This window comes from Macrotis lagotis, chromosome X, assembly GCF_037893015.1.
Source record: "Macrotis lagotis isolate mMagLag1 chromosome X, bilby.v1.9.chrom.fasta, whole genome shotgun sequence".
Lineage (NCBI taxonomy): Eukaryota > Metazoa > Chordata > Mammalia > Peramelemorphia > Peramelidae > Macrotis > Macrotis lagotis.
In genome coordinates, this window is record NC_133666.1 from 648270368 (window position 1) to 648291328 (window position 20961).

Below are 20961 nucleotides of genomic sequence, written 5' to 3' on the forward strand. Positions count from 1 at the left end.
GACTGAGATGTCAGGAGGCCCAGTCCTGGACCTGGGAATATGAAGAGAAGTAGACACATGCTCAGATCTGTGCCAGATCCTGTTGGGGAGGAGGGGGCTGAGAAAGGAGGGGATTTAGGGCAGTTTCCTCTGCTATAAAATGAAGGGAGGGGAGTAGGCAGGGTCCACACAAATGCTGGTTGAATTCAATTGAACTAAGTAGCAGGATTCCCAAGGCATAGTTCACATCTATTAATAATGGTTCATTCTATGATCATAGGTTCAAGGTTCAAGGACCCCAGGGAATTTCTGCCCTAGAGGAAACTTCAGTCAGTTTAGCTCTTACACACCTCATAATTGTTAAAGAATGAGTGAATGTGTAAATGAATGAGTAAACAAGCAATTATTATTTGCCAGGTGCACACAAAATGACAGAGTCTTGTCCTCAAGGAATTTACATTCCAAGAAATGATTCATTTAGATGGGTGGTAGTCAGGGGTGCAGTGTGTAGACCTGCTGTGTGTAGAGTGCAAGGCCTGGAGTCAGGAAGAGCTGAATTTAAATCCAGCCTCAGACACTCCTTAGCAATATGACCTTGGGCAAATCACTTCATCCTGTTTGCCTCAGTTTCATCATTTGTAAAATGAAGTGTAGAAGGAAATGATAAATCATTCTGATATCTTTGCCAAGAAAAACCTCAATGGAAATCACGGAGAGTCAAACTTGACTGAAAAGACTCAACAACTGTCAGGAAGGGCTGTGTTGGCCTGAGAAGCAATGAGTAGTGAATAAAATCATAGACAATTGATAGAAGCATTCTTTTTAGAAATGGTAGGGTGGATTAATTAGAATTTTTGGAACTGGAGGTAGGTGGCAGGGTTGGACTGGAGTGGCAGAAGGCAAGGTAGCATGATGGTAGAATTGCTAGAGAACGGTCCAGATGGGTCTGGGGTAAGCCAGATATAGTGAATTTTCCCTAGTCAGGAGCATCCTGATGGGAGATGGAGTATTGGGTCAGAGAAAGAGAATGGGTTTCAGACAGGATGATGGTAGAAATGAAGTTCCAAACTCTTAAGGGGTCAATAGGGGTTATGGAGTACTCAGGAAGGGGGTAGGAGGTATAGGGCACAGGGATGTATATGTTTAAAATTGAGTGTAATCAGGGAAAACTTCCTGGAGGAGAAAGAATTCCTTGGTCTTAAAAATAACTACAAGTTATATAATGCTTTCAGGTTTGCAATGCACTGTATATCTATATCTGTAATCTATATTTATATATAATTACACATAACAACCCCTATGAAATAGATAATAATTTGTTATCTCCATTTTACAGATGAGTAAAGTGAGACTGAGAGAGAAGTGATGCAACTTGTCCAGGGTCACACAGCCATTTTGAACTCAGGTCTTCCTGACTCCAAGTTCAAAACTCTGACCTTTTGCATCACCTAAGTCTTTGAGAATTGGTAGGTAAAGTCTGGGAAGCCTGAGGACATGAGAACGAACATGACTAATGTGTTCAGGAATAGTGAGTGAGGACACTGGCCTGAGGAGAGAGGGAAGGTGGTGTTGGAGACTAGAGGGAGGATCAGGTTGGAAAGAAAGGTTGGTCTGTGTATAAGAAGAAGGGTCTGGACCTCTTGGGAGATATGTGAACAAGGTCAGAACTGAACTAAAGGTTGTCTTGGAGAAGCTGGCTGCACAGGGAGAAACAAGAAGCAGGGAACCCAGTGAGTAGGCTGGTGCTGTGGTTCAGGGGGAAGCAGATGAACTAGGACTAGACCAGGGTAGATGCTGTGGGGATGGAGGAGAGGGGATCATTCACAGGAGCCCTGAAGAGAGTTTAGATCATTCAGATGCTGCTGGGTCAGCAGCATCCTCACCGACACTGTGGAGGAAGGAGGGGTGCAGAGGTGATCAGTGACCTTGGGGAAATCATTGTGCCACCCAGTTTCAAAGATTTAGAACTAGGAGGGTCTTTGGAGTTCAACTAGTCCATTTTTCTTAATTTTACATATGAGGAAACTGAGGACAAAAAAGGTGCAGTTTACTTACATAGGGTCATATGGTTTGCAAGTGGCAGAGCCTGGAATTAGAACCAGATCTTTTGACTTGAATACTCTTACATGTCACAGAGTTTGAAAGACTTGAGCTCAAATCACTTCCCAGATGCTTCCTTAGCTGCCTCAGTTTCCTTATTTCTAAAATAGAGATAATGAAAATACCTCCCTTCCAGGATTCTTTGGAGAATTAGATGAGATAATAGGTGGATAGTGCTTTGTAAACCTTAGCTCTCTGTGTATCAAAACTGAATGAAGTGATGAGCAAAAGACATTCCTGCCCTCAAGGAGCGCAGTCTGAAGGAGAGACAACATGCAAATAGGAGGGTACAAATGAGAGCTGAAGATGGGATGAATTGGGGGGAGCATCAGAAGGAAGGCTCTAAGATTATTATTGCAGATTGCTAAGCATTTTCATACCTATGTTCTCACTTGATCTTTACTGCAAGGGAAGCAGGACAGGGATTCTCCTTCCATTTATTCATAGGAACAGTCCCAGAGAGGAGTGGCTAATTACCCAAGGTCACACAGCAAGCAACCAGAGCCAGGACTCAGGTGACAGATCATAGGATTTAGATCTGATAAAGATCTAAGTTTACTCCTCTTTATTCAAAAGGGAAATGTGAGACTCACCTTGACATGATTTGCCCAAAGGTCACAGTAAAAAATATTCACTAAAAAAAGCCACCCAAAATCTCCACTGACTCTCCATTGCCTCCTGGATAAAGGTCAAACTCCTTTCCCTGACATTCAAGGCTTTCTGTAACCTGATGCTGCTTTAACCTTCCAGTCTTAATGTAGTCTCCTTCCCATGTACTAGGGGACTCCAGCCTTATTGTACTGGGGGGAGATGGGGAGGGAATAAGCATTATATGGGCCAGTCATTGCACTAACTGTTTCACAAATATTGTTGTACTTAAGTCCCACAACAACCTGTTAGGTAGATACTATTATTATCTCCATTTCACAATTGAGGAAACTGAGGGAAATAGAGGTTAAAGTGAGTTGCCCAGGGTCCCACAGTTAATAAGTATCTGAAGTCTGGCTTGAATTCATCTGATGGCTCTGCCTCAGTTTTTGCTAGATCATCTCTTCAGGGCTCTGTCCTGGATCCTCTTCTTTTCTCCCTTTTTCATTTTATCTAGTGATCTCATTCAGTCCTATGGATTTAATGGCCATCTCTCTTCTGATGATTCTCAGATCTACCTTTCCTGCCCTCATCCCTGCTAACCTCCAGTCCCTCATCTCCAACTACTTTTCAGACATCTCCATCTTGAACTTAATATGTCCAAAAGAGAACTTACTATCTTCCCCCCTAAAGTACCTTTCTATTACTATAGAGAATAATACTATCCTTCTAATCCTTCAGAATGATCTAGGTGTCATCTTGGATTCTACTGGGTCTCTTGCCCTCCCTTCTTCCCCCATATTCAGTTTGTTGCCAAAGGCCTGTCAATTTTACCTTTGCAGCATTTCTCTTTTAGTTTTATTTATTATATCATTCAATAGTTTTCTTATTTTCTTTTTTTTTTAGTTTTCTTATTTTCAATTTTATTAATTTCTCCTTTGATGTTCAGGATTTCTAATTTGTCATTTAATTGGAGTTTTTAATTTGTTCTTTCTCTAGCTTTTTTAGTTGCATGCTCAATTCATTGATCTTCTCTTTCTTTATTTTATTCATGTAAGCATTTAGAAATATAATAGCTGCATCTCTGAAATACATCCCCTTCTTTCCTCTGGTACTGCCACCCCTCTAGTGCAGACTCTCATCACCTCACATTTGGATTACTGCATAGCTGCTGGGGGTGTTGTTTGCCTCACTTCTCTTCCCACTTACAATCCATCCTTCATTCAGTCACCAAAGTGACTGCCACCCCCACCCCCCAATCAGTAAACACCTATTGCTACCAGAATTCAATACAAAATGCTCTGTTGACATACAAAGCCCCTCATAACCTAGCCCTCCTTCCCCCCACTTCTGATAATGCTTCTATCCAGTGTCCCTGGCCTTCTGGATGTTCCCTGAATAAGAACCTCTATTTCTCAGCTTTGGAATACTGTCTCTCCTCCTCTCCAACTACTGATCTCCCTAGCTTCCTTAGGTCTCAGCTAAAATCCCATCTTCCACAGGAGGCCTTCTCCAACCTCTCTTCATTCTAGTGCTTTCCTCTGTTAATTATTTCCTCTTTATGCTATATTGAACTTACTTTGTATAGATTTGTTTACATGTTGCCTCCAATGTTAGATTATAAGCTTCCTGAGGGCAGGGACTGTCTTTTACTTGTTTTCTGTATCAATACCTAGAACATTAATAATAAATATTGATTGATTAATAATAAATATTAATTGATCGATTAACTCAAAGTCCAGCATTCTGATTACTACCACTGATCACAACCTCACTGCACTAGAACATATTTGGGGTTTTCTTGGCAAAGTTACTGTAGTGGTTTCCCATTTCTCTATCCAGCTGACTTGACAGATGAGGAAACTAAGGCAAAGAGGGTAAAGTGACTTGCCCAGGGTCACAAAGTTCTCTTGACAAAGATACTAGAGGGGTTTGCCATTTCTCACTCCAGCTCATCTGACAGATGAGGAAACTGAGGCAAACTGGGTGAAGTGACTTACCTAGGTTCACACAACTAGTGAGTGTCTGAGGTTGGAATTAAATTCAGAAAGATGAGTCTTCCTGAGTCTAGGCCCAGCACTCTATTCACTGTACCACCATCTGCCTGTGATTTCTTACCTCCCTTCTTCTATGCTGATCCCTAGGCCTGAAATGCTCTCCCTCCTACTCTTCACTTTGGGGAATTTCTTCCTGTCCTTTAAAGCCCAGCTCATTTGCCACGTCTTCCAGGAAGACTTATAAAGGGCTTTTCCCCCTCTGATCTCATGGTATTTTTACCCCTTTCCTTTTGCCCCAATTTTCTAAAACAGTACTTGCTATAGCATAAGCATGGGTAACTAGGAGATGCAGTGGATAGAGTGTTAGATTTGGAGTCAGGAAGTCCTGCATCCAAATTTGACCTCAGAGCTTTACTAGCTGTGGGATCCTGGGCAAGTTACTTCATCCTGTTTGCCTCAGTTTCCTCATCTGTCAAATGAGCTAAAGAAGGAAACCCCTCCAGTATCTCTGCCAAGGAAATCATCAAAATGGAATCACAAAGACTTGGATATAACTAAAACAACTCAACAACAATATAGTAAGTGCCTAAGTGCTTTTTCATAGATTGACTGATTGATTCAATTATTCTAATGACCTCATCATTTTATTATTGTGTTTATCAGTTAACTATGTTTCTGCCTTATTTCTTTTGAGCTCCATGAGGCAAGGATAAGGTCTTCTCTAAATCTATATCCCCCAGGGTCTACCATTTTTGTTGAGCAACTTAATGAATGAGATTGTAAAGTCAAAATTTGAACCCATGGGCTCCAATATCTAATCCAGTTCCTTTCATGCTTTCTGAACTCCGTCTCCATCTTTCCCCCTGCACTTTGATATAACCTGGCTAGGATAGAGACATGTTACCCCTGGGAAACTGAGTTGTCCTTTTGCCCTTGGCAGACCTTTGCGGAGCAGACACTCCGGACACTCTGCTTAGCCAGTAAAGAGGTGGAGGAAGAAGTCTACCAGGAATGGAGCAAGAGGCACCACGAGGCCAGTGTCCTTCTGCAGAACCGGGCCCAAGCTCTGGATAAAGTGTATGAGGACATCGAGAAGGACCTTAGGGTAGGCAGGGGGGGGGGGCAGGGGCCAACATCAAGGTCTAGCTTCAGGCATTCAGCCCCCAAAATAAGGCTCTAGAGGTAGAAGAAAGAAACCTAAGAAATAGAGAACAAAGAATGTCAGAACTTGGAGGTATGTGAGAACATAGAACATAATGTCAGAACCTAAAGGACCCTCAGGACACACAGTGTCAAAGCTGAGAAACACCTTAAAATGTAATCATTTCAATTTCTATCGCGCTTTAAGATTTAACAGCTTGGTACAATGAGAAGAGCAACCTGGTGTTGAATCCCACTGTATTCTTAGTATCTTTGTGACCTTGGTCAAGTTAGCTTCTCTGGGACTCATTTTCTTTATCTACCAAATGAGGAGTTAGACTCAAGGGCTCTTCCAATTCTAAATCTATGATCTCATGAGCATAGAACATAATCACAAAGCTGGAGGGCCCTTGGAAAAAAGAACAGAATGTTGGAGCTGGGAAGGTCTTTAGAAAAGAGAAGAACATGGAATGGCAGAGTTGGGAAGGCACTTAGAACTTATCTTCCTATCTATATATTTTAGGGATGAGAAAATTCAGGCCCAGAAAGTAGAAGGAACCTTTAATTCCTACTGCTTCCTTCCCTCTTGTCCAGCCTGATTCTATGTAGGATTGGGGGTGGTGTCTTGTCAGAGGAAGGGTTTGAACTCAAAGTTCCTTCCTTTCCTCCATCCTTCAGCTCTTGGGAGCCACGGCCATTGAGGACAAACTTCAGGATGGGGTTCCTGACACTATCCATCTCCTCAAGAAAGGGAATATAAAAGTGTGGGTATTGACCGGAGACAAACAAGGTGAGTCCTAATGGGCGTCAGGCCCAAAGGCAGGACTGATCTTACCTGGAAGCTTGGGGAGGGTGCTCACTCCACAGGGTAGAGTAAGCGGTGCTTTGCTCCTTCAGGTTGGACATTGCCCTCTCTGACAAAGAGAGTGAAGGACTTGGTGTCCCATATGGACACCATCGGGGGGGGTGGTGAGAACATAAGAATGAACATTTTAGTGGGAATACGTTTAACAGATGACTTTTTTCTCATCTGATGGGATAAACTTGGGGCATCATAGACTCATTGAAATGTAGCTAGGTATAATCATAGATCCTTAGAAATGTGGGATCTTAGCTCTATAGATTGTTAAAACCATAGAACCTCATGCCTTTATAATCAGATAGTATTAGAACCTTTGAATTATAGAATAGTAGATTTTGTGAACCCTAGGACCTTGTGAACCTTAGAACTCATTAGTACCCTTGCAACCATTTGACAGCTAGAACCCTTGGAATGATTTGACTATTAGAACCCATGGAACCATTTGATTCCTAGTAACTTAGAACCATTTGATTTCTAGAAAACCCTTGAATCCATTTGACTGTTAAAGAATCCTTTGAACCATATGACTGCTAGCACTCTAAAACCATTTGACTACTAGAGTTCTTATAATCATATGAGTGCTAGAACCCTTGAATCCATATGACTATTAGAATCCTGGAATCCTTATGTCTGCAAGAATCCTTGGAATTTTTGACCCTTGTGATGCTTAACATCTTTGGAATTGTTAGTCCTTGGAATTGTTATTAAAGACTCTTGGAATCCTTAGGCTCTTGGACCCCTTAGATCATTTAACCCTACAAACCAAGAGATCTTTAGCTTCCAAGAACATTTGAAATTTTGAATCTTAGAGATAGAAGGGACTTTTGACTTCATTGAGTAATAGAATCACAGAATACCTGAGTTGAAAATAATGGCCAATGGCCTCTATTCCAACCTCTACCTGACCTGGAATCCCAGCAAGGACATACCTTCCAGGTGATCAGTCTATAAATACTCTTCTCCAAAGCCTCTGGCCACAGGGGGTTCTCTCTTTTCCAAAGAAGTCTGTTTCACTTTGGGATAGGTTGAATTGTTAGGAGGTTTTTCTTTACTCCAAATCAAAACATCTGTCTCTTTGCAATCACTTTGAGACCAACCTGAAATCTCATCCTTCAAATAATTGAAGACATCATTTTCCCTTCAAAATTTTCCTGGCAATTCTTCCTTTTGCTAGATTAAACACATCCAGTTCTTTCATCTAATCTCTGTAAGATCTGGTTTTCATTAGGCAAGGATGTAGTGTAGTGAATAGAGTCCTGAGTCTGGAATCAGAAAGACCTGAGTTCAAATCCAGTCTGAGATACTAACTGTGTGACCCTGGGCAAGTCACTTAGCCACTATTTGCCTTAGCTTCTTCACCTGTGAAAAGGGGATAATAATATCATCCACTTCACCTGTGAGGATCAAATGAGATAATATTTATAAAAGAGTGTACAGTGCCTGAGATCTTTAGTAAATAAATCCTTGTTCCCTCTCTTCCCATCCTGTCCACTCTCTCCAACTCAAACATGTCCTTCCTAAAAATAGATCTGATCATGGTCACTTCTTTATTCTGTACCCCCTTGCCTCTTTTAATGAAGCCTGGACTTTTCCTGGGTCTATGAAGACTTCCAATAATTAGATCCTCAAGCCTGTAGCATTGGATAGTGAGAAATGAGTAACAGAATAATGATAGAACCATCTGAGAGACTTAGAGAGTCGGTAGAGACCAGTGGAAAGGACCTCAGAGGATGTCTGGACATCTCCTAATCCATCGCCTCAACTATATTTCCAATGATCTGTCTTCCAGCCTCTTTGAATACCTCTAAATGGTGAAGTACTCATTACTTCCCAAGACAGCTCATTCTATTGCTGAACATCTCTTGATTCTAAGGAATTCTTTCTTAAGTTGAGGTAAAATCTACTTGTTCTAGTCAAAGGATTGGTATTCTAGTATTTGGAGTTAGAAGGAACCTTTTGTTCTGTTTTTGTTCATTAATGACTGCCTTTCCATGACTTCAATTGGGGTTTTCTTAGCAAAGACTTTGTCATTTTATTCTCCAGTTCATTTTACAGATGAAGAAACTGAGGCAAATAAGGTGAAATGACTTGCCTATTCAGATTTGAATTCAGGTCTTCCTGACTCCAGGCTCAGTGTTCTACCTACTTTGCCTCCTAGTGGCCCTGGAAGGAATCTTAGAAATCATCTAATTTAACTCCTTTATTTTATTGAAAAAAGGAGGCTGAGTAACTTACATCAAGTCATACAGGGAGTAAATAGCAGAGCTTGGAAGTCAGCCCAGGTTTTATTTGGTTGATTTTTTAAATTTTGTTTTGTTTTTTTGCTCTGATTCCAAATAATCCTATTATAGCAAGCTGTCCTTTGGAGCCAAGCCAAATAAACAATCTCTCTTCCACATAATAGTTCTTTTCAAATTAGATCTGGTGATCATGGCTTCCCTAATTCTTCTCTTTGATGGACACCCTCAATTCCTTTAATTGATCCTTGTATCTCCTGCTTTAATATTCCTTCATCATCCTGCCCTTCCTCCTCCTGGCACACTCTGGGATTCCCCTTTGAATCCCCAAAGATTCAGTGATATCCAGTAGAATTTTAGTATTAAAAACATTGAATTATCTTTTTACCAATCAAAACAGCAAACATTTATTATGCATCTACCATGTACAATTATTGTTCAATTGTATCTGAATCTTAGTTACTCCATTTGGGATTTTCTTGGCAGTGATAATGGGATGGTCTGCCATTTCCTTCTCCAGCTTATTTCTTCCCCCATCCACAAGATTGTGTGTGTGTGTGTGTGTGTGTGTGTGTGTGTGTGTGTGTAGAAAAGTGAAAGCAAGATATTTACAAAATCAAAACAAAGTATTTTCAAGAAATGAATTACTAACTGGGGAACTAGGAAGAACTTTATGTAAGGGATAATATCTAAAAGGGATTCAGATGTTTAAAAAAAACTAAAACTTCTTTTTTTCTTTGTAAGGCAAACGGGGTTAAGTGGCTTGCCCAAGGCCACACAGCTAGGTAATTATTAAGTGTCTGAGACCGGATTTGAACCCAGGTACTCCTGACTCCAGGGCCGGTGCTTTATCCACTATGCCACCTAGCTGCCCCTAAAACTTCTTTTTTTTTTTTACTTTTAAAATTTATTTTAAACTCAAATACAAAATAAGAAAAGAAAAAAAAACACTGCCATGTACACAGCAGAACATAAGGGGGATTTGATATAAAGTAACAAATTTCCATTTCAAGAAAACCTATATAATAAATACCACAAAGCTGCCCATCTTTACTTCTTTATAGGTTTTCTTTTGCTTGTTCTTGTTCAGTTTTTACTTTATTTCCCCCCCCTTCCTTCCCCAAGAAGGGGAAGAATGATTGTATACACACAAATACATACCTGAATATAGATCTATACATATGTGTACATAGATGTATATAATCATGCCTACATGCATATATATATATATATATATATATATATATATATATATATATATATATATATATGTAAGATTGTACTATGCTTATTTCTACTCATTTACCTCTGAGGGTAGATATTCCTTTATAAGTCCAAGTCTTTTCGTATTTTTCTAAATCTACCAGTTTATCATTTCCTTCATCACAGCAATCTTCCAACCGTATACTCTCTACTTATTTTAGTCTAAAACAATATTGATTAATATGCTTGACATATAGTATATTTCCATGTTTTTCTCTTTTCATTACATCCATTTTAGCTTTAACTCTGTCCAAGATCATACTTACTCTACCCTTGCTTTTCTCTTTACAGAATAAATTCCTACTCTAGACCTTTATGTTTGTGTGTATTTCTCATTTTTATAGCATTTCTTGAAAGCAATATATTGTTGAATTCAAACTTTTAATCTGCTATCTATTTTAATTTTATGGATGAATGAATCCCATTCACATTCTAAGCTATAAGTACTTGTTTATTTTCTTTCTTCCTTTTTTCCTCACTGTCCTCCTCACCCTATTCCTATCCCTCCTCATTGCTCTGCTTTACTTCTATTTGCTATCCATCCCCTTGACTTTTGTTTCTATCTGAATTTAGAAGACTTTTATACCCGTCCAAATATGTTTCCTGTTTATCCCATTCTTGTGAATTTACACATCCTTCTATATGCCTCCATCCTATTCTCTCATCTTCTTATTTCTTTATAACAAACAATTCCAGTGACTATAATTTTCAGTTTTCCTCTTTGGAAATTTTTATAAATTTTTTTTTTTTAGTTTTTGCTAGGCAGTGGGGTTAAATGGCTTGCCCAAGGCCACACAGCTAAGTAATTATTAAGTGTCTGAGGTTGGATTTGAACTCAGATCCTCCTGACTCCAGGGCCGGTGCTCTATCCACTGTGCCACCTAGCTGCCCCGTGATTTTTATAAATTTTTTTAAGGTTTTTGGCAAGGCAAACAGGGTTAAGTGGCTTGCCCAAGGCCACACAGCTAGGTAATTATTAAGTGTCTGAGACCAGATATGAACCCAGGTACTCCTGACTCCAGGGCTGGTGCTTTATCCACTGCACCACCTAGCTGCCCCTAATTTTTATAAATTTCTAAGTTAAGCAATACAGTCCTGGAGTCTGAAGGACCTGAGTTTAACCCTGATCTCAGGCACTTGACACTTACTAGATATGTGATCTTAGGCAAGTCACTTAACCCTGATTGCCTCACATCCAGGGCCATCTCCAGAAATCCTGCTTCATATCTGACCACTGGATCCAGATGACTCTGGAGGAAAATGAGGCTGGTTACTTAGCACAATTCCTCCACACTCTAATCCAATTCATTTACTTGTCATGGCATCACCTCTCTGATGTCATGGTCTTTTTTTTAAGAACAAACATCATCATCATCATTTCTTTAAAATTTAGAAAATTTTAATACCATTCTAAAATGTATATTTTGTTTTCTCTTTAACCTAAATCTTATATGAAGAGAGTTCCTTCTAAAAATCCTATCCTTAACCTCTTCCCCATTCCCTACCTCCTTATCCCTATTATTTCTTTCTGAGTTTAGAAAATTTTTATGCCTTTCTATAAGTTTATGTATTGATGAGAATAAGGTTCCAAAACTACCAGCCCTCTTCCCCTATCTCATCCCTTGGAATTAGTTCTACCTCTTGCATCTCACTTTTGAGATAATTACTCCTTTTACCTTTTCTACACCACTTTGCTCTTTCAGAATCACTTATATTCAGTTCTACCCTAATCTTTCTTACCCATGTTACCCACAACCCAATTATTGACAATCCATATATAAAAAGTAAATAATTTGTCCTTATTGAGTTTCTCTTAATTAGTCTTTTATGTCTACCTTATATTTTTCTTGGATGTTATATGTCAAATGTTCTATTAAGATCTGATCTTTTTGTGACAAAATCCTGAAAATCTGTCAATTAATTGAATGTCCATTTTTTTTTCATTCAATATTATACTTAACCTTGCTAGGTATGATATTTTTGATCACAACCCTAGTTCTTTTGTTCTTTAATATATAGTGTTCTTAAACTTGTGATCTTTTAGTGTAGATACTGCTAGGTCTTGTATAATTCTAATTGTAGCACCACCATATTTGAATTTTTTTCTTTATTGCTTATAATATTTTCTCCTTAACCCGGGTTTTTGGAATTTGACTATAATATTCCTGCAGGTTTTCCTCCTAGAGTCTCTTTCAGGTTGTGATGGGTGGATTTTTTTTTTCTATTTCTGCTTTTCCCTCTTGTTCTAAAACTTCAGGGCAATTTTCTTTTATTATTTCCTATATCTCTGTATTAAGATTCATTTTTGATTATAGTTTTCAGATAATCTGAATATTCTTATGTTTTCTCTTAATCTGTTCTCCAGATTAATTGTTTTTCTTATGAGATGTTTCACATTCTCTTTTATTTTTTCATTCTTTATATTTTGTTTTATCATTTCTTGGTTTCTTATAACTTCATTGACTTCCCCTTGCCCAATTCTAGTTTGCAAGAAGTTACTTTCCTTTGTTAAGATTTGGGATCTCCTTTTCTAGTTGGTTGAGTTTCTTTTCATAATTTTCTTGTTTTTCCTTAGATTGTTCTTACTTTCTTTTTTAGTTTTTCCTCAATCTCTCTTATTTGATTTTTGAAGTCTTTTGGGTTCCTCTATGGATTCTTTTTGGGCAGGTAACTATTTGACATTACTCTTTGGGGTAGGAAAGACTTTTTTTTTTTGCTTTAATATCCTCCTCTTCTGTATTCCCATAGTAACTGTCTATAATTGGATTCTTTCTCCTTTGCTTGCTCATTTTTAGAAGCTTATTATTATATTCACCTCTAGTCCTGGAGTGTGGGGAATGGTGCCTCTGGCCTCAGATCTTTCTTACTATTATTTTTTGAACTTTGTCCCTGCTAGGGCCCTCTGGCACATTATCTTGGAAATGTTCTTGTTCCCTGAGAATCCTCCATTGGCTATAACCTTCAGTTGTCTCCTCTGTCCCACAGTCAGCATTGTCCCTGCCCCATTGCTTCACCAGGCTTGTGCTGGTTCCTTCTCCCTAGACCTGAGTCTGGGCAGCACAGCTGGTCCTGGCATCCCTTAAAATCAAAGGTTTCTTCACTCCTTCTTCTCCTGAGACTTCTGACTCCCCACAGTGTCCAGGGGATGAAAATATCTGAAATTGGGGAAGGCTACCAATTGCCACCAGGACTGGGTTGCTTGCTATTTCATTGGATCTAGCCTGGAGATATTTACTCCATCTTGAGATTTTTTGGATCTTCTCTAGTTGTTGTTCCTGGAGGACTACTGTTCTATTACAACTCTTGCTTATTTTTGCCACTCTAGTTCACTCTGAGGCACTGTTTTTTTGGGAGGAGGAAATCTGGAGAGCTTGGAATTTTCTGACCTACACCATCTTCCCAGAATCCTCCAAAGATCTCCAGTTTATTATACAGATAAGGAAACTGGGGAAAACAGGTTGAAGTGACTTGTCTGGGGTCACTCAGTTACTAAGTATTAGAGACCAGATTTGAACTCAAGAAATACCTTTCTGACTTCTGGCCCATCATGAATAATAGTAACAATATCAATTTGTTAGACCCCTTGACAGACACTGGAAATACAAGGACAAAAAAAGAAAGTATGTGAAACAATTTCACATAGTTAGATACGGACTAAATGTACCCAGAATGAATACAAAATAATTATCAGATGGTTTGGGAGAGAAAGTACTGGCAGTGGATGGGGCTTCATGCAGAAGGTGAGGTCTGAGATGATTGTTGAAGGGCGAGAAAAGATTCTGTAAGGTGAAGGGGAAGAAGGAAGGTTAATCTGGCAAGGGGAACAGCCAGGGCAAAGTCAGAGAGACTGGAGATGGAGCATCGTGAGTGAGGAACACAGAAAAGGACACTTTGGACTGGAGCGTAATAATAATGAGTTTGGAAAAATAGATTGGGGTCAGCTTGTGAAGGACTTTGAAAGTGAAACATGTGTTGTTTATATCTTATCTTAGAGTAATAGTGGATTTTGTGTGAGTGGCAGGCTGTGTGTGTGTGTGTGTGTGTGTGTGTGTGTGTGTGTGTGTTTGGGGGGGTGTTCAGCTATTTTGAGTCAAACCTTGTAAGTTCCTGGCCCAACTGATAAGAGGATTAGAGGACCTCAGAGTTGACATGTCCAGATAGTCAGATTTCAGATTTAAGCTTTGGAAAATAATTTTAGGGAAGGATCTCCTTTGATTCCCAGAACCATCCTGTGAGGCAGTTAGGCCAGGTGTTGTTTTTTTCTCCAATTACATGCTTTTGACATTTGTCCTTTTGCAAGTTTTTGAGTTCACATTTCTCCTCCCTTCTCCATGACAGGGAGCAATCATATTCAACATATTTCCATATTAGTCATGTTGTGAAAGAGGAAGTAGAAGTTAAGGGGGAAAAGACGAGAAAAAAGACAAAAACTTAAAACAAGTTTTAAAAAGCGAACTTTGCTTTACTCTGCATTCAGGTTCTATAGTTTCCCCTCTGGATGTGGATGGCAATTTCCATAGCAGGTCTTTTCAAATTGTTCTTGATCGTTGAACTGAGAGGAATTGAGTTCTTCAGAATCGATCATCTTACAATGTTGTTGTTAATGTGTACCATGTTATTCTGGTTCTGCTTTCTTCACTCAGCAAGTTTATGCACGTTTTTACAGGTTTTGCCACCCTTCATGATTTCTTACAATGGAGAACAATAGTACTCTATCATATACCTCAATTTGTTCAGCCATTCCCCAACTGATGGGCATTCCCTCAATTTCCAATCCTTTGCCACAACAAAAAGAGCTTTCTATAAATATGTAAGACTTTTCCTCTTTTTTTATGAACCCTTTGGAATACAGACTTAATACTAGTATTGCTGGATCAATGGGTATGTATAGTTTTATTGCCTTTTGGTCATAGTTCCAAATTATTCTGCAGAAAGTTTGGATCAGTTTACAACTCCTCCAACAGTGCATTAATGTTCCAGTTTTCCCACATCCTCTCCAACATGGATCATTTTCCTTTTTTTTTTGTCATTTTGGCTAATCTGATAGCCGAGAGGGGATACAACAGAATTGTTTTCATTTGCATTCCTCTTATCAATAATGATTTGGAACTTTTTTCATATGACTTTATACAGCTTTAATTTATTCATCTGAAAACTGCTTATCCATCTCTTTTGACCATTTTTTAATTATTCTGGATATTCTTAAATAAATTTTACTGTGAGTAAACTGAGGTTTATGAGTCAGTTATGATGCCAGTATTAGAGATGGAATTGGAATCCAGGATGTAGAAGGGCAAGATCTTTGAATGGCAAGATAATCAGTGAAGGTTTCCTGGAGGAGATGAGCTTTCAAAAACAGATAAGACTTGTTAAGGAGGAGAGAATGAGCCTGACTTTAAGATTATGTTAAGTCAATATTTATTAAGTATCTACCATGGACCAAGCACTTTGCAAAGTGCTAGAGATACCAGAGTCCCTGACCTCAAAGGCTTTATAATCTAATGGGAGCAGACTATGAACAATGAAAGAGGTACAAACAAGATCTATACAGGATGAATGATGATACTTGTCCTTGTTCTGGAAGAAGTCCATGACATCAGGGAGGTGATGTCATGACAAGAATGTGAATTGGATTTGAGTGGAGGGGGGTTATGCTAAGTCACCAGCCTTACTTTTTCCTCCAGAGTCATCTGGGTCCACTGGCCAGATAGGAATCAGGGCTGGAGATGGCCCTGGGTGTGAAGGTTAAGCAACTTGTTAAGGGTCAAGTGTATGAGGTCAAATTTGAACTCAGGTCATCTTGACTCCAGTGCTGGTGCTCTCTCCACTGAAGCAGCTCAGGATGAACAGGAAACAACTAAAAGAGAGAAGGCACTGGACTTAAGAAGGGCTGGGGTGGGGGAAGGCTTCCTGTAGAAAAATAGGATTTTAGTTCAGACGAAGGAAAAACTGGGAAGTCAGGAAGCAGAGTTGAGGAGGGAAAGCATTATAGGCATGGGGACTCGTTAGGGAAACAAAAATGCTAGAGAATGTTGGAGCTAAATAGGATTTGGGGGATCATACCCAAGACCATATAGATAGTAATATTTTTGGGATTACAGGACCTTTGACTCCAAATTTGTTTTTTCTACTATACTACATTGTCCTCATCAGGGATATGGGGAAATGGAGGGAACTTACTGGAAATGGGAGATAACTGGAATGACAAGGTGGGACATGATCTTAGAGGACCTCAAGTCCTCTAAGTCCGAACTAAGAAGTTGGGACTTTATCCAGCAAACCTGGGGAACTACAGAAGTTTCTTGAGTGAGATGCTTTTCATCTCCACCACCCCAAGGTCATTCTCCAGTGGCTGTTCTGCTCCCAGTTTGAGAAACTTTGGTTTCTAAAGGAGGCAGCTTTATGTCATAGAAAGTTTCTGGGACTTGGAATTTGTTTCAAATCCCAATTCTAACCCTGACTTGCCCTACTTTCCTCATCTGTGAAGGGAGAAGGTTGCATCAAATGATCTCTGAGACTTCTGGATCCAATATTCTGGGATTCCATGACCAGACTGAATTCTTACTATGGCCTTGTCTCAGAAGAGGGGCAAGAAATTCTCCCCTACTGTACAGCTGAGGGAACTGAGGCCCAGAGAAGGAATCTGTGGCTTGGTAGAATTTGAAGGTACAGGGGGGCAATTCCTGAGTTTGTTAGAGAATAATGTGAAGAAGACAGGATCTGACATCAAAAGTCCTGGATAAAAATCTGACTTTTCTACTAGAGGTACTACCTTGAATAAGTCAATTAATTCTCTGGGCCTCAGTTTCCTCATCTGTAACATGAAGCAATTATACTAAAATGATCTCTATAATCCCACCTCAGGGGTAGAGTTTAGGGATGGAATTCCAGGGCTTTTCAGAAGGTTCTTTTGTCCTCCTCTTCCAACAACTCTCCCCTTTCCCATTCCCCAGTCATTTCCTACTCAATGTGGATAAATTCCTCAATTCCTTTTTTTTCGGTATAGGCTTCTCTAGAGGAAGCAAGGGGAAACTTTGGGATTTGGACTTGGATTCAGAATTAGGAAATTGGTTCAATGTTCTGGCCTCAGTTTGCAGATTCTTGCCCAGGCAAAGATCATAGGCACCTGAAGGGTGACTTATCATTTGACTGGACCAGCCCTGATGGAACCAGTCTGGGGATGTGTGTGTGTGTGTGTGTGTGTGTGTGTGTGTGTGTGTGTGTGTGTGTGTTTATTTCTAAGAAATTGTAGATTAATCCGACTTTTATTTTCCTGGACCCAGCCTATGGGCGGGTATTTAGATAGAAAGTGTCTGTCTCTGTGTCCTATGTAATGCAACTACTCTAGGGTAGGGCAAGAAGACACTGCCAGGGTTGTGTGGTGTGGGAATAATGATACTGCCAACATCTAGGAGCCTTTTAAGTTTACAGAGACTATTTTTCACAATAACCTTGCAAGTGGGTGGTACAACAGGCAGAACACTGGATCTGGGAGTGAAAGAATCTGACTTAGAATCCCACTAGGCAAGTCATTTTTCTAGGCCTCAGTTTCCTCATCTGTAAAATGAGAGTTTTGAATATGATCCTGGAAAACTGATCATGAAATACATCTTTCTTGTTGGCAGAGAGGTGGGGGAATCCTTCAGTAAAATGCTACGTACATTGGCAGATGAAGTCACTTTATAGAGTGGATTGTGGATAATTTTTTTACGTTAAACTGCTATGGAGCTTGGCATGGTCCATGGGGCATAACCCGTGTTTTGACCCTGTGATAAAGGACAAGCATGACTAGCAGCTCCTGTGTGTTATATGTCAAAAAGGATTAACAACTGTGCCAGGAAAAACCAGATACTGTGGGAAGTGCCACAATCTAGCAGATCAATCCTGTTAACTATGTGGGGAGAAGAGATTGAGATACTTTCTCCCAGAAGTGACTACGATGTAAAATTGTAGAGTTGTGCTGGAGTTTTGGGAGAACCAATTGTTAAAATTTCAATTTGAGAATTTTCACCTTGGAAAGTGATAGGCAAAATCAGGGCTTACTTAATTGTTTTTGCTGGATGTGTATACTTTTAAAAAGTAATGGAAATTATTAATAATGTTAATTAAAAGTGGGTCCTACCTCTAGTTCTATAGGAGCTGATTGTTAAACATTTACCAGGATATCCCTGGGCATGGCTAGAATATCTCTAAGGTCCCTTCCATTTTTAATTTGGATTATTTTACAGTTTTACAGATGAAGAAGCTAAGGTTTAGAGTATAATGTAAAGCATGATATATTTGGAATCCAAAGACCAGAAAATAACTTTGTCAATTAGTACTGTGTGACCCTAGGCAAATTCCTTTCCTCCAGTTCTCAGTTTTCTCATCTGTAAAATGAAAGCTAAACTAGGCCTTAAGGCCTATAAGGCTCTTTTCAGCTCTATAGGTTTTTTTTTTTTTTGCAAGGCAAACGGGGTTAAGTGGCTTGCCCAAGGCCACACAGCTAGGTAATTATTAAGTGTCTGAGACCAGATTTGAACCCAGGTACTCCTGACTCCAGGGCCGGTGCTTTATCCACTGCGCCACCTAGCCATCGCTCTTTCCAGCTCTAAATCTCTGATCTCAAGTTGTCCTGCAACTTGTAATTGGAAAGATGATCATGAAAATAAATAATGAAATAATTATGAATGTTATTATTAACAACAATTATTTCATTATGAATAAATTATAAAACAGTAATGTAGTGGCATATTAGTAGACAAATAAGATTATTGCTAATCACAATAATAGTTTTTAGAAATAGATAGCACTGATAGATTTACTTATTTATTATGCACATAAAAGGACAAATATTTATAATACACCTTACATGTTTTACTTCATTTGGACCCTGCAACAACCCTGCATGATATTATTATCACTACTTTACAGATGAGGAAACTGAGGCAGAGTGATTTGCTCAGTCATACAATCAGCTAATGTCTCAGGGGTAAGTGAACTTAGGTAATTCCAAAGTCAGTTTTGTAGGCAGTAGGTCTCAATGCCTCAACAATTCTCATGATGCCCTTCAGTAGCCTGCCATAAAATGACTGCCATCCTTTCTATACTGCCAACCACCACTACTACAGCAAGGGGTGATTCAAAAATTAGAAGGACCCTCAGAAAGGAGATATTTCTCAGTAGAAGATGGTTAGGTCCAAAAGTACCCTCTCTTTTGCAGAGACTGCTGTGAACATTGGGTTTGCCTGCCGACTGCTATCTGATGATATGGAAATTCTGGATGAGAAGGAAATCCAGTAAGGAGTGAGGGTAGGGAGGGTGGGTGTCTTGGGGAGTTTGGTGGTAGCAGTTATCCTGGGGAACAAAGAGTTGCTATCTAGGGTGGGCACTGCCAAGGTACCAATAGTGCAAAGGAAGTCCTTCGTCCTGGGTCAGGGGCCTGCTTTCCTACCTTGGATCCAAGTAGGCAGGGTAGGTACTGTTAGATTTCAAAGGCCCTTTCCACTCTGTTTCTATAATTCTATAAATCAATTTTAATCCTGATTCTATAGAGGAAGAAGACTAAAGGAATCTTAAACCTGAGACAGTTAAGTGATTTGTTCAAAGTCATAGAGTGAGGAGCAAATAGAAGCCATATCTCCTGATGACCAACCTCCAGGTTACTTCTCTTAGAATCCGTGACTTCTTAACATAGGAACTTTGAATGGAGATCTTAGAATGTCAGACCTGAGAGGGACCCTAGAACCTTGAGACTTGTAGAATTGGAAGGGGCCTAGAATGTCCAAGTCAGAAGGGATCTTGGAAGGGATCTTAGAACAGAGAATGTCAGCTAGTAGGGCTTAGAACACAGAATGCCACAGTAAGAAGGGGCCTTAGAAAAGAGAATGTCAGAGTCAAAAGAAGGGACTTAGAACACAGGATGTCAAAGTTGGCAAGGTCCTTAGAACCCAGAATGTCAGAGCTGAGAGGGTCCTTAAAACACAGCATATCAGTACTGGGAGCAGCTACCATAGAGATAAATTTTTAGTACAGTCTCTCATTTTACATCAGAGAAATGTGACTTGTGCAAAGTGACACATTGGGCATCCCTAGAGCTTTGAGGCCATGATGTTGTCATATGGGAAGAGGCTGCAGTTGAGTCTGGGCCCACGGGCTATAGCTATCTAGGATGATTCAGTCCCATTTGACCAATGAGGAGGGGGGATGCCATTTTATCCCTGCAGTGAGATGCTCGAGGCATATTGGGAGAGTAACAACAACTTGAATGGTGTCCGAGACTCTGGCCCCAGGCTCCAGCATCAACAGAGCAAAATGGCCCTGGTGGTCACTGGAGACTTCCTGGTAAGCGCCAATCCCCACTCACCGCCATGGAAGACCCAGGGAAGGGAAGGCAGGGTGGAATAGGGAAAAGCGATGGACTATCCATTGCCTGGCTATACCTAATGCTCTCTAGGTGGGGTAAATTTGTCTCAGAACACTTTGGGAGAAGTTCTCTGTTGCTAGCCTCAATCCCTCAAGCTATGGCAGAGAACGATGCAGATATACTTAGCAATGAATGGGATGGCAGTATGACACAGTAGATTGGGGTCCTGGGTTTGAATTTTGCCTTTGATGCTTTATCTCCCTACCCTCAGTTTCCTTTTCTTCAAAATGAGGGACTTGGATTAGATCCCACTGGGCTTCTTCCATCATCCTATATTTATTTATATGTCAGTGTGTAAATTTAAGCAGATCTAACTGTGCATATGTGAGTTTATTGGGTGGATAGGTGTGGAGAAGTAGAGATTAGAAACTGTGAGGGCAGGAACTCTCA

General features: G+C 39.9%; 1 protein-coding gene across 1 annotated transcript in view; it reads left to right on the forward strand.

Annotated features, from left to right (window-relative positions):
- Nucleotides 1–20961, forward strand: part of ATP8B3 (ATPase phospholipid transporting 8B3) — an 89546-nt gene that overhangs the window by 54215 nt on the left and 14370 nt on the right. The window contains exons 16-19 of the mRNA XM_074202222.1: nucleotides 5605–5769; nucleotides 6483–6594; nucleotides 19369–19444; nucleotides 20372–20489. Of these exons, the coding sequence (XP_074058323.1) occupies nucleotides 5605–5769; nucleotides 6483–6594; nucleotides 19369–19444; nucleotides 20372–20489 (471 nt within the window). The remainder of the gene's footprint in view (nucleotides 1–5604; nucleotides 5770–6482; nucleotides 6595–19368; nucleotides 19445–20371; nucleotides 20490–20961) is intronic.